At 32.5% G+C, this 14,713-nt stretch overlaps 1 protein-coding gene across 1 annotated transcript; it reads left to right on the top strand.

Moving 5' to 3' along the window:
- The first annotated feature begins 687 nt into the window (after window positions 1-687).
- LOC136200499 (uncharacterized) lies at window positions 688-10,895 on the top strand. Its single transcript, XM_065990874.1, has 9 exons — window positions 688-861; window positions 1,390-1,548; window positions 3,452-3,767; window positions 5,817-5,849; window positions 6,046-7,311; window positions 9,556-9,687; window positions 9,933-9,994; window positions 10,563-10,716; window positions 10,832-10,895. The coding sequence occupies exons 2-9, from the start codon at window positions 1,398-1,400 to the stop codon at window positions 10,893-10,895; spliced, it is 2,178 nt and encodes a 725-aa protein (XP_065846946.1). The 5' UTR covers window positions 688-861; window positions 1,390-1,397.
- The last annotated feature ends 3,818 nt before the right edge of the window (window positions 10,896-14,713 follow it).

Genomic DNA, 14,713 nt, shown 5'->3' with positions numbered 1-14,713 from the left:
CTCTAACGTCTAAAATGGTGCAATTTACCCCTAACGTTTGTAGCCAGGAGCAATTTTATCCCTAACGTTGGTAATTTGGGTCAATTTCAGACACTATTATAAAACACAGATATTTTTGTTTATTATTTTGCACCAATTGCGTATCAATTCATTCTAAAAAAATGATTTCATGTCTTTTGTAATTTAATAATAGAATTGGAGATTAATATTTATAAATTCAGTGAATTTTTTAAATTTTTTTGTCCAATTCGTTCAAAAGACAATATGTTTTTTTATTATTTTTTTCACATCCCAACATATGTTTATAATTTGTTACTGATAAAATGACGCACATGTGAAGTGTAGATGATAAGCTTCATGACCGAGAAGACAGTTTGATGAATTATTTCTGAAATTGACCCAATTTATCAACGTTAGGGGTAAAATTGCTCTTGGCTACAAACGTTAGGGGTAAAATTGCACCATTTTAAACGTTAGGGGTAAAATTGCTCCTGAGAGGTATTTTTGCACCTTAACCCAAAAAACAAAATAAAAAAGAAAACTAGACAAAACCATGTGACTTCATAGTGGCATTTGTGTCATTTTCATCTCTAGGGTTTCAGCTTATAATCTCACTTCTTCCCATCTCATCTTTCTCCGATTGACAATTTAATTTTCACTTTCATCTTGGTTTGGGTGGATCTCTCAGGGAAGAAATCAATTATTCCCAGTTTTAGTGTAGTTTCCCTCTTCCACCCGTGTTCGTGCTTATACTCTATGAGAGATCTACTGCAGTTTTATTGTTTTTGAAGTTTTCATTGCTTATTTAATTCAATTATAATAGTCTGAATATTGCTCTGAAGCATTCAATAAGCTTAGAAGGTGAGCCCATGTAAATTGAATTTGGCAAAATTGATACTCCTTTTTTTTTCTCTTTTCTTTTTATGCCAAGTTGAGTTCATTGATTAGAAAAAATTAAAAATAAATACATTTCCATGCTAAGTACATCTTGCAAATATTTTTTCTTTTGAGGTTTTGTTCCTGAGGATTTTGAGATACAAACCAATTTCCAAAACCCTTCTGTTATATGACTAAATTCAAATGGTTTCCCTATATATATAAGCTCCATTATTTGCTCCTTGGAGATGCCTGTATTTGAACTTTAGGAAGTTTAGTTAAATCAACGAGGGAGTAGTTATATCCATCTAAATAGAGAGACTTCATCTTTCATGTCATTTAGAACGCTGAATGAGCATAAGTTGTGCTCCAATAGCCCTCAATAGAATACAAAGAAGCTTTCAGATTCCTGTTGCTAAATTCATCATTGTACATAAAATAGTAGCAAAATTTGATTGAGAACGGAAAGAAAGAGGAAAACCCAATGATTCTAATTTCGGTAATTTTGTGCAGGAGAAACAATGGCGAAGAAACAACAAGAAAATTTCTTTCAACATGTGAGTGCATCAACGGATTTTTTAAGCACTCCGAATAACAAAATGGATATTCTAGCACCGATTGCAGAATGTTGCCGGCGAAAAGCATCCCTCACGATGAGGATAATAAGAGATTGTAAGTAAATTGATTCTAAATTTTATACTAATCTAATGGGCGTTTGACAGAGTCCTTTATATCTAAAAAAGATTTATTTTAGTTGGTATACAATTTTATTTTTATTATGGCTCGTTCATTTTATGATACATTGCTAATAATGGAAATTATACCTGATTACAATTAGATCAAGCAGTATAGTTTAAAATAGATTAAAAAGGAAAATAAAAAACCGAACTTAGGACCAAATAAACACAAGAACAATAGTCTGATAGGATAGAAAAAGAATAGACAAATCACACGTTAACTTTTTTTTCCTTTTTTCTTCCTTCCTTAAGGATGAGAACTTAGAGCATCAAAAGGTGATTAGGACATCAATATCAGCATTATTAAGAGACTAATGAACCTATAAGTAAAAAAGAAACCATAAATAACAATATTGAGATATAGTTAGTTAAATTTTGTTAAATAATCATGGTGGGGACACATATATATATATATATATATATATATACAATAATAAAAGAAATGTATACAATACTAAAAAAAAGTTGAAAAGATTGAATTGAATTGAACCAAATAAAGTTATTGCAATGGGTGAATGAATTAGAAAGGATAGGGATGGAGCATATGCTATATATTGGATTATTGGAGTTAATAAATTTCGACCTTTATATATACAATAATAAAAAATATGTATACAATACAACTCATGTTTCATCTCTGGACCAAGGACCAACTCAGGATTTACAATGATGCTTTACTCAACAAAACATGGAAGTGTGATGACTGCCCCTATGTTAAGTAAGCTAAGCAATCTCCTATATGAATATCCAATTATTACTTGAATTTTCAGCAACAAAACATGAAGCCACAAAAAGATACTCCTCTTCTTATTGATCAGCAACTTGAACAACATTTTTCTGTTGGGTATTAACATGAGTTTCTGACTTTTGTTCATTTTTGCGGACATAGAAAGAATTGTAATTGACTTATATTTAGATATGACATTTTGTAAAGGTGTATTCAATTTTTGTAACTACTACATTTTTCACTTGGTTGACATTATTTTTTGGTCCATTTTGTACGCATGAATTCAATTTTTATTACTAATGTAATTTTAAATTTTTATTGTTAATTATATATAATTATTAGTTTTATTCTTCTATGTTAATTTTATTTTGACAATTTATTTAAATTTATTCTTATTCTTAATATACAGTAGAACCTCTGTATAGGAATACTCTATATTAGAATAACCTCCCAATTGTTATACAAAAGTTTGGTCCCAAGTGCTGAGAGTCTTTGTTATACCAACCTCTATTTAGGAATAACCTCTCAATTGTTATACAAATAGTCTGGTCCCAAGTGTATTCCTATATAGAGGTTTTACTGTATATATATTTAGTAATAAATATTTAAATAAAGTAAATAATCAAATGAAATATATAATAGTGGGGATATTTAATTTTTTAAGGGATTTTATTTTTTCTCAAAAGTTACTACATATTATTTGTTGGGATATAAATATTTCCTCACAAAAAAAATGAGAATTTGTGAGAAATTTTTCCTCACAAAAAATGTTCTTATTTGTGGTGAAAACTCTACCCCCCACAAAAAGTATAAAGACTAGTGGGGAAATTTTCCCCACAAAATATGTCTAGTCTATTGTGGAGAATTATCATTTCTCCACAAATGTGTATCTATTGTGATGAATTAATTTTTCGCCAGACTTATTCTAACAGTGGCGACCATGTGGTGAATTTTTTTCGCCACAAAAAGGTTTTAGTGGCGAATTTTTGATATTCTGTGGGGAAATATTTCCCCACAAAAAACACATTTTCTTGTAGTGATGTATCTCCTTCTTTTCTTTATTGCTGTTTGGAATTTAGCACTTGAATTACAAACTTTTTTTCCCTTGTAGACCTGACTGTGGTGAATTTGTGGATGATGACCCTCAAAGGAGGCTTTCTTCTACAGCCAAAATTGCCTAATGGCGAGTGCCCACCTGGATTTATTGGTTTCGCTGTTAACATGATCCATGTGGATTACATGAATTTCTTGTATGTATCCGATGTCTATGGCCTCAGAGAGACTTATATTTACAGCCTCTTTTCTCGCCTGCAAGTTTACAAAAGTAGGGAGGAGATGCTACTTTCTCTTCCGCTTATAAGTGATGGAGTAATTTCACTGGATGGAGGGATGATTACGCCTAATGGTTTCGTTTCCTTGAGGAATCGGTAAGTGTTTTGCTTTCATTATTGACATGAAATTGTCTTCCAATCGGACCTAATAGTGAATTTCATTGTTTTACAGCATCTCCTTTTGTTGTATTTCGGAATTTGCTTTCTGCATGTAGGTAGTTTAAATGCACTAAGAAAGAAATGTCTTTCTAAATCCTCATAGATTGTAGAATTATGTCGGTGCTATAATTCGATTATAATAGGCCACATATAGAGTTCATAGCATTAGCCTCTGACCTTCCAAATTCAGCTCATGATATTTGGTGCATGGATTTTTCTTCTCCCAATTTTTGTACAACTATCATACAAAAGAAAAGAAATACGTATTTTGTCTAGAATGGTCGATTCAAAGGATGAGCCTTAGCGCAACGGTAAATGTTGTTGTTGTTGTGTGACCGAGAGGTCACGGGTTCAAGTCTTTGGAGCGGCCTCTTGCCAAAAAAATTGGCAGGGGAAGGCTTGCCCCCAGTAGACCCTTGTGATGGGATCCCTCACTCGACCATCGCTTAGCGGGGACGCGTAGTGCACCGAACCGCCCTTTATGTTTCATGCGATGCATCTGGCTAGTAAATAACATATTTTGGCATGTTCAGTCTCCTTCATCAAACGATCAGCCAATGTGTCGACTCATTTATTAGCTAAACATGCATTAGGTAACAGCTGCGTAGGGTGTGGTTTTCCAATCCTCCTCCCTTTCTGTGTAACCGTTCCAATCTTTCTTAATAAAGTATCATCTTTGCATTAAAAAAAAAAGAGTTGAGGGACATTTTATTTCCACTATATATTAATAACATAGAAAATATTAGACCGTTTGAGAAAAATTTGTAATAAACTTATATTTAGCGGATTTAGTTTTTCGCATTTTAATTGAATTTTTGTAATTTCGTTAATAATATAGTAAATATATATCTTAGAAATAATTGATATTTTAAAAAATAAATAATAATAATTGATATTAGCAAGGTCTGAAGTTAAAATTAAATACTAGACAAACCTGTTCTTTCTAAATTGTTATTACGTAGAGCCAATATTGTTCTTGTTTGAAAACGTTTAAGTTAAATTTGTACCACTTCATAAGTGAAGGCTAAATCCATAATTTTTATCCCAGTTTTTAATATTCCAAACGGCAAATGAATTTTTCAAGCCAAATTCAAAGGACAGGCTCTATATGCAATCTTAATGGCTTATAATTTTATTTTAAAAAAAGAAAGCTAAAAGTCTAAGCATTGCTAGAAAATTCCTTGGGATTCAAATTTTTCATAAAACATGATCAGAGTCTGATCCGGCCTTATATTATATGTAAATAATTAGGACTTTCCATAAAACTAAAATTAAAAAAGGGCAAGAGATTTATTAAAGACAAAAAGTATGATTAGGTCCCTGATCTTTCATTTTTTAGTTTATTAAGCTCTTTATCTTTTATTTAGATACATTATGTCACTGATCTTTTATTTTTGGTCTCATTAAGCCCTTGATGATCAAATTAGTAAGCTGTTAATATATAATTCTGCTAAAAAAACATTATTAACTTCATATGTATTTAAAATTAGTTAAAAAATTATTTTTTACAGTTTGAATTATAGCCACATTGCACATCCAAAACTGTTTTCAAACAGTAAAAATATACAAATTCTGAATGTAGCTGCAATGAATAATAGTCTGTTAACTGAATTTTATATTAAAAATTACGCTTTTTAGTTATCAAGGGCTTAATGAGACCCAAAATAAAAAATCGGGAGCTTAATGTATCTAAATAAAAGTTTAATAGCTTAATAAACCAAAAAAATGAAAGATGTGGAACCTAATCATGTTTTTTTGCCTTTATTGAACCAAAAATATACTAGTAGAAACCATATCACATTTGATTAAAAAGAAAAAGGAAAAAAAAGAAGACATCACAAAAAAGACAAATTACCCAAACAACCCCTTCGTTGCTTAGCTATTCTGTTTATATGCTTTTACCATATCCGCCCTACCAACGGAGATGGACTATAAACAATTCGATTAGAATCAGCAGCGCTGAACTCAAGCTTTATGAATTTTTAGGTTCCAATTGAGTCTCCCGGCCATCAATTTCCGGTAAAACTTCTTCTCTCTTTGCGCTGTTTTTTCTTCCCATTTTCAATTAGCTATTCATTTACTGCTGGATACGATGAATCTTGGTTTATACTAAGATTTTAGGTTTCAAGTAATTTGTTGAACTTGAATCATTTATTTCCGAAACAATTAAGGTTTTAAATTCATTATGCTGATAGTTGTATTTAATTTGTCTCAGTATCATATCTTCACAAACAATCATGCAAAGTGGAAGGATTTCTCTGACTACAAACTCTAATGCAAAGAGAGATAGAACAATGATAGGGGAAGTTAGCCTTAACCGAGTCACTCAACCTTCATTTTCTTATCTTCCCAAGGATATTGTGGTAACTATCATACTTAGATTGTCCATTAAGACGATTTTTATATTCAAATCTGTGTGCAAAACATGGTATGATATAGTTTCAGACCCCGAATTTGCAAAGGTCCGTTTTGATCAAGGTGAGGTTTATCCTCTGATTCAAACCTCATTGTGTAGACAAGGGTCGAAAATGGTTTATCTTGTGCAGCCAGATAAGGATGATTTTGAGCTCAAGCTTGGGATGTGTGATCATTACTTTTTTAAGCGTGGATGTGTTTGTAATCTTGAGGTTAAAATTGACACCAAATTTGAAATCCCAGAGAAATATAGTCAATATGGAGCCACTAATTCATGCAATGGGTTACTTTGCTTGTTGAATAAATGTGATAAATGGCTATGCCCAATTGTTTGTAATCCAATTATGGGTGAGTTTATTAACCTTCCAACAGATAAGATTGAATTGAGCTCGTCTAGTATATGTTATGGGTTCGGTTTTAGTCCCACCACTAACCAATATACAGTGATCAGAATGTTTCATCATGACATCCATGTTTCCAATAAGGCTGAAGTCCATATTCTTGGTACAAAAACATGGAAAGAGATAGACATTTTCAACCAGTCAATTCCCAAGTCATTCACAACTTATTTGAACGGGTTTATTTATTGGTCTTCTAATTTACAATCATTATCTATATTTAGTTTTGATGTTGGGGAGCAAGGTTTTGGGTCGGTGCCATCACCAGCAATTAACGATCCTTATGCACAAGACAGTGTTGGGGTATTAGGAGGAGAACTCTGCATAACTGCAGTTCTTGAGTATGGTGCTATTCATGTTTGGACAATGAAAGATAATAGTACCGATAAGGGGTGGTCTAAAGTTTACTCCTTCGATTACATATATTGTAATCTAGTACCACATTACGGCTGTTTTCAACCAATTAAGTACTTGGATGATGGGGCACTGCTGATGTTTTTCTCTTCTACAGAAGCTTTAGTATACATGGATCCAATAAAACATCAATTTAAATATTTGAATGTCCATAGCATGTCCAAAGTTGAAGCAATTGCTTATATTCCAAACTTTGTTTCACTCAAACATATTCTATCAGGACAGAATGCGAAGGTGCATAAAGTCAAGTCGAGGTAATTTTGACTTTGCTGATTATGACAAGAACATTTTTTTTTTGTGAAAAATAAAGAATTATATGCTATATGAATTTGGATGCTGCATATTTTTATCTTTTTTTAACCATTCAATTACTTTCTTGACTAGGTGTGCGAAGTTGAAGCTGCATAGCGAGACCGATGTTGATATTATTGAACAACGGTTTTATCCCGACTTTTATTATTGATATAGCTGAACAAATGTTTCATCCTCATCGTGATTTTAGTTCTTCTGAATGTTATCTTTATAGTGTCACTCGCAACTGTTCATTAGTTGAGCGGCTAACGAAAATGATATTGTTGAAGAAAGGTTTAATCGTGATTATGCTTTTGGTTCTTATGATTTCAGTTCTAGTTTTGATTTTGATTCGATTCTTATATATGAGGGAAATGAGGAGCATGACTTCATTCTGATTTTCAATTATATATATACTTTATTTAATTAACGCTTATTGGACAATATTCGATACTTAATCATAAAACATATTTTTATGATTAATTTAGTTTGATTTAATTTTCATCCTTTTGTATTTCGAAAAGTTTCAAGTTGCTTGGCATTTCGATATAGAATTGTTATTTGATAAAGAACAGTTAATGGAACAGGCTCAGGTCCCAACTGACTTGGATAGATTTTCTGCATTTCCTCTCCTACGAGAACTCCGGTAGATTTGTACACCAAGAAGGGACTCCGGTAGGAACTTTGGATTTGCACAATTCGGATTGGCTTGTCTAGTTAGACGGACACCATCCTAGAATTCTCAATTTACCAGAGTTGTTGCATAAACAACTTGTAATGATTTTTCTAGTAATGGAGTATGAAAACATAGGAATTCAAATAAGGGGTTTATATTCAACTACAAGAACTCACAAACAACTGATCATATCTAACGCTTCACTGCAAACGTTTTGAAAGAACCAAGATGGTAAAGAATTCAAATGAATCTACATCAGTACTTAAAACTACAGAAATTTCAAATTGCAATCTCATATAAATTTCTTCCTTAAGCTTCTAACTTCAATGTTTTAAGTCTCTGTCTCATTCAATCCTCTTAGAAATTCTGTTTTAGCTCAGCCCCTATATTGATCCAATTGGCCTGAGGTATTGGATATAAATTATCATTTAAATCTCTATATGTCATATTTGACACATCATGCTGTAACGTAATTTATATGTAAGAGTTTCATAATTAATTATGGTTTGTATGCATTTGTGTTGAAGGTGATAAGCTCAAATTTTCAACAAAATCAAATCCCACATTGTCAAACAACAACTTTATATAGCTTATTAATTTCAAGCATGACAACTTACATCGCCGAGTTTGGTAGCTCAAGCTTGTGACCCAAATGGGGGCAACAATGTGATGTAACTTAAAGCCTGAATTTTCTGGATAAGTTAACATCCAGTTAATTTTTTATATAATAATTAATAACAATAATATATTTAGATTTCTATAATAAAAAAAATTGGGCCCTCTTAAATTTGGGGCCCTGTGCGGGAGAGCTCCTTGTACACCCTTCTGCTACTCCCCTGCTGGCTTCACAGAGCAGCGATAACCTCCCGCTCCCAACAGTCGAAGGAATACCGGCTGGTGGTGCTCGAGCTCACATGCTGTTAATGAGCCAAGCTAACTGAACCATCACTTTTTTGTTGATAATTTTGTTATCAACACTTAGATAATTTTATTTTCGGTTATAGTATATTTAATTAAAAATAAAATTTGTCTATAATTCTTAAAAAAATATCGCATACCATTAGGAATCTATCCTAAACCCAACCATATTGTAACCAAAATTATCTCAAACCCATATGAGATTCACAATATTTACTTAATTTTAGAAAATATTATATGTATATTTAGTTAAAATGGATAAAATAAAATAATAAAAAATTAGGAGTAGAAAAATGTAATTTTAACAATAGAAAAGACTTAAATGCAAATGAATACCCAATCTCCTTCCTTATTTAAAAAAAAAAATCATTCACTCTACCATTGAGTGCAGAGTTGGGAGATACTCGCAACTTCCGATCCATCCATTTTCTGGTAAAATTTCTTCTTTTTGCACTGTTTTTTCCCACAATTTTGATTTACTGTTTGATATAATTAAGTCTTTGCTTTGTGAGGGTTCATTTCCGATATAGGCCAAAGAGTTAGGGTTTTCTTTAGCATTTCAAATTCAGTGTACTGATTAGTGCTTATGACATTTGCTTTCTCTCACTAATAGCTTCACAATAGTCATGAAAAGAGGAACGATTTCTTTGGCTACTAACTCTAATGCAAAGAGAGATAGAAAAATAAGGGAGGAAGAGACTCATATTCGGGTTCTTCATTTTGTGATCTCCCAAGGGATATCCTGGTAAATATCCTACTTCGGCTGTCTATTGTGAGAATTTTTGTATTAAAATCTGTTTGCAAAACTTGGAATGATATAGTTTCCGACCCTGAATTTTCAAAGATCCATTTTAATCAAGGTGAGATTTATCCTCTAATTCGAATATACGGGTCAAAAACAGTTCATCTTATGCGGCCAAATAATGTCGAGGTTAGAATTGAAGCCAGATTTGAAGTCCCAGACTTATTTGATATAGTTACATGCAACAGCTTGCTTTGCTTGTCTGGTGTATCTTATAAAGAACTTCCTTTTGTTTGCAATCCTGTTACAGGTGAGTTTATATTAACCTTCGAGATGATAAGAAAATTAACTTTAGCTCGGTTGTTTCATGTTATGGTTTTGGTTTTAGTCCTAGTACTAACCAATATAAGATTATAAGAATGTCCAAGAGAGGCACTCCTCGTGGCAATATGGCTGAAGTACATATTCTGGGCACAAATACATGGAAAAACATTGGCTTTTTCACCGGTCAATGCCAATGTCATCTCCTGTTTATTTGAATGGTTTTCTTTATTGGCGTTCTTATTTGGGGCCATAATCTTTATTTACTTTTGACATTGAGAAGGAACATTTTGGGTCAGTTTCATTACCCACATTGAATCAACGATATCAATATGACAATTAATGTGGGAGTATTAGGGGGAGAACTCTGTATATGTAAAGTTCTTGACTCTGGTGCTATTCATGTTTGGACAATGAAAGATAATGGTACCAAAAAGGCGGGGTCTAAAGTTTTTTCCCTTAATCACATATATTCTAACCCATTCAACATTATGGCTCATTATAATCCATTAAGTACTTAAATGATGGGGAATTGCTAATATTTAACTCTCGTGAAGATACTTTAGTTTACATTGAACCAAAACAAAATCGATTGAGATCTTTGAAGTTCTGCCAATTTAAAGTTGAGGCAATTGCTTATATTCCAAGCTTTGTTCCACTCAAACATGCTTTATCAGAACATAATGTGAAGGTGCTTAACATGAGGTCAAGGTAATTTTGATTATGATAAAAACGTTTTTGAGAAAATGAAGAATTAGGTGTGAAATGAATTTGAATATTGCCTATTTTTATCTCTTTCTACCAATCTTATTGCTCTATTGACCAGAGGCGCGAAGTTGAAGTTGCACAAAGAGCATAATAGTTGTAGAAGAGTTTTGTCCAAATTGTGATTCCAGTTCTGTTTCTAATCACGGTTCTAATAAGTTTCATTATGAAGGGGCATGTCACAATTTTTATCTCTTTCTAACAATTTTATTGCCTATTTTTATCTCTTTCTAACAATTGTATTGCTCTATTGACTTGAGTTTCGCTCCTAATAAGTTTTTATTCAGGGTTACAATTTTGCAAAGAGACATGTTCACACAAACTTTTTAAATAGAAATAGAGAAGACATGTATCTTCAATTCCCTTAAAAATGGTAAAATCTTTGGCTCGGGTATAACCAATTTGTTTATATATGAGAGTTAGGGAGGTGATTGATAAAAGTTATTATTTAGATTATAAAACAAAAATATTAAGATATCATGTTGGATTTTCCATAATTTACATCAAGTTAGAATATGGTCCTAATATATTATATACTTATATGCTTTGATAAAATAAAACAATAAATCCTATTGGTCAGTTCGTAAGGGTACGATCAATCATCATGTTTGATTAACCAAAGGGTACGTTGAATCCTATTGGTTCATTAATGAAAAAAGGTACCTTATGGAGGAAGAGATACCTTGATGAAAGGTATATTTATAGAACATAAATCAGAATTGGTCCTCTCTTAACTTATCTAAAAGTCATTTTCTCTCCATCTAGAAAATCTGTAAAGTCTAAAGGGTAGTGAGAAAAACACAATTCTCGTGATTCCAAAAGAACTCGATTGTAATCGTCATGGATCAAGGTACGCTCTTCTGACTGTTATTAAGTGTTTGTGAAAGACATCTTATTCAAACATCTGGGCAATTATAATTGTCTAATATTATTATGAAATCTAAGATTTCTAATATGTGATATCAGAGCCTGGTTTTGAATGGATGATTTTTCGATTATGTTTTACATGTTTTATCCGCTACTTTAATAGTGATTGAATATATGAATTCTATTTACGTTATTTGTAGGCAAGAGTTTGTAATGTTTTATTATGTTTATAAGTTACCATTAACAGATATATATATTCAAAATTATTTAAGTATGAATCAAGGGCAATTTATGAGTAAAATAATTTCTTAAAGTTCTGGCTATAAATCAGTTTTGTTTAAATTGAAAGGCCATATATATTATCTGTGAAGGGAAAAGGTTAATGTCATTCTAGTTAATTGATTGATAGATATTTGATGACGATACCTCATCATTTCTTGTTCACTATTTTTGGTTTTTGAATTATGAATGTTTACTGGCCAAATCCTTTTGTACTGTTAGGGCCAAATATTGTATAAATTGTTTTTATTATACCTCTAAGTATCAGTAATGAATTTAGTCACCAAAGTAACTAAATATTGATGTCTTATACAAATTGTATAATATTATTTTCATTTGATATCTATATTATGTATAATTTGTTAGTCGCCAAAGTGGCTAAATTAGAAAGGTTTCATAGATATCATGTTAAAATAATTTCAATTACTCATGTATACGTGATGCTTATAAATGAGATGTTATTATGATTATCATGAGTATATTAACGTTCATTGTTATAAAATATTTTAGGATCGCCCAAAGGTTGATTAGTTATTTTATAATTTTATGAACATTAGGTGTTAATTGATATGCTTGATTAGACATGTTTAGTATATCCAAAGATAACAAATATATCTAATTGCAGTATATTAATTACAAATTACATGTAATTGAATTAAGCATCAATTATGTTTTGTTTCATTGTTGTATATTGTTGTTTTACCCAAAGGAGAATTTCAATGTACATTTGATGATGCTATAAAATTATGAATCTTTATTACTGAAACTAAATTTTACTCAAGACATTAATGGATGAGTTATATATTTGCAGCATCTGTTCATGTCTCTCTTCATTCGCAAGCAACGTCTGTAATTAAATTCAATGGGCTTAATTTCTCTGAATGGTGTGAACAAATCCAGTTTTTACCTTGGTGTTTTAGATCTTGATTTGGCACTCTTAATTGATGCACCTAATGCACTTACCGCTACTAGTAGTGCCGAACAGAGATCCGCCTATAAAGCATGGGAAAAATCTAACAGACTAAACTTACTGTTTATGCGAATGACAGTAGCAAACAACATCAAGTCCACAATAAATAAAACCGAAAGTGCTAGGAAATTTATGAAATTTGTGGAAGAATGTTCCCAGTCTGAGTCTGCTGATAAGTCTCTTGCTGGGACACTAGGGTTTCCAATAAAGAAACATTTATCAGATTTCGAATCTAGTTTATCGGACGCAATGCGTTTGACAAATGCTGAACAACCCCATACTCTCATAAATGAAAACACAGGTTTCCTACCAACGAACAATTCATATGGTGTGGAACTAGCGGATTTAGTTGGTACTCGGTTTAGGATGAAGAGGGCAGTTTCTAAGGCATAGCCCCAGAACATCTTTGGAAGTAAGGCCATGCTCATCATGGATCGTACCATATCTAGTAGGGTACGGTTTCTCCTCTCGGATACACCATTGTGTTGTGGTGTATAGGGAGGTGTCCATTGTGAGCATATCCCACATTCAATTAGATAATTCAGAAAATCATCTGAAAGATATTCGCCACCTTGATCAGATCGAAGCGTCTTTATTTTCTTTCCTAATTGATTTTCTACTTCATTCTTGAAGCATTTGAATTTCTCAAAAGCTTCTGATTTGTGCTTCATCAAGTAGATGTAACCATATCGGGTATGGTCATCTATAAAGCTTATGAAGAATCTGAATCCTCCTCTTGCTTGGACTGACATAGGACCGCATACATCTGAATGAATGAGTCCTAGAGTGTCTGATACATGCTCACCTTTATTGCTAAAGGGTGTCTTTGTCATTTTACCTTTTAAAAATGATTCGCATGTTTCCAATGATTCGGGATCGATTGGATCTATAAGCCCATCTGAATGTAGCTTTAGTATGCGTCTCTTCTTTATATGGCCTAAACGACAATGCCACAAGTAAGTTGAATTATCTAGCTTATGTCTTTTGGTATCAATTGCGAAAACAGAAATCTTGTCATCTAACACATAAATCCCATTTTGTGATATTCCTGAAAAATAAAAGATCGAATCTTTATAAAAATCGCAATGTTTGTCTTTTATTGAAATATGAAAATCGTCGTCAACAAGACGGCTAATAGAAATAATGTTGCGAGACATTTGTGGAACATACAAACAGTTCCTTAATTCTATTACAAGCCCAGAGGGCAAGTTCAAAACATAATCTCCAATTGCGAGGGCGGCAACTCTTGCTCCATTTCCCACTCGCAAGTTTATGCTTCCTTTCTTTAGTTCCTTAGTCTGTTTTAGCTCCTGCATATTTTTACAAATATGAGATCCACATCCGGTATCAAGTACCCAAGATTCAGACTGTGAAACTGTATTTATTTCAATATAAAACATACCAGATGTTGAAGCACCGCCATTTCCCTTCTTGAGGGAGGCTAGGTACTCCTTGCAGTTCCTCTTCCAATGCCCGTCTTTACCACAGAAGTGTCACTCTCCTTTGGGCTTCTTCACTTCCTTTCCCTTAGTTTTGTTGGGCACGGCTTTCTTACCTTTCTTGGGATGTTTAGGATTGGGAGAATTCCCTTTCCTCTTCTTTGATCCCTCTATGACAAGAGCCGGTATGGCTTTGTCTTTCTTCATATTGGGCTCAACTGACTTGAGCATATTTGCAAGCTCTTCAAGAGAGGTTTGCAAGTCATTCATCTGATAGTTCATAATGAACTGTGAATAACTCTCTAGGAGGGATTGAAGAATTAAGTCTATGCTTAATTCGTTATCCATCGCAAATCCAATACTAGAAAGTTTGGTAATGTAGCCAATC

This window comes from Euphorbia lathyris, chromosome 7 (assembly GCF_963576675.1).
Source record: "Euphorbia lathyris chromosome 7, ddEupLath1.1, whole genome shotgun sequence".
NCBI lineage: Eukaryota > Viridiplantae > Streptophyta > Magnoliopsida > Malpighiales > Euphorbiaceae > Euphorbia > Euphorbia lathyris.
The sequence above is the reverse complement of the archived record's forward strand: the minus strand, read 5'-3'. Positions and strand labels throughout refer to the sequence as shown.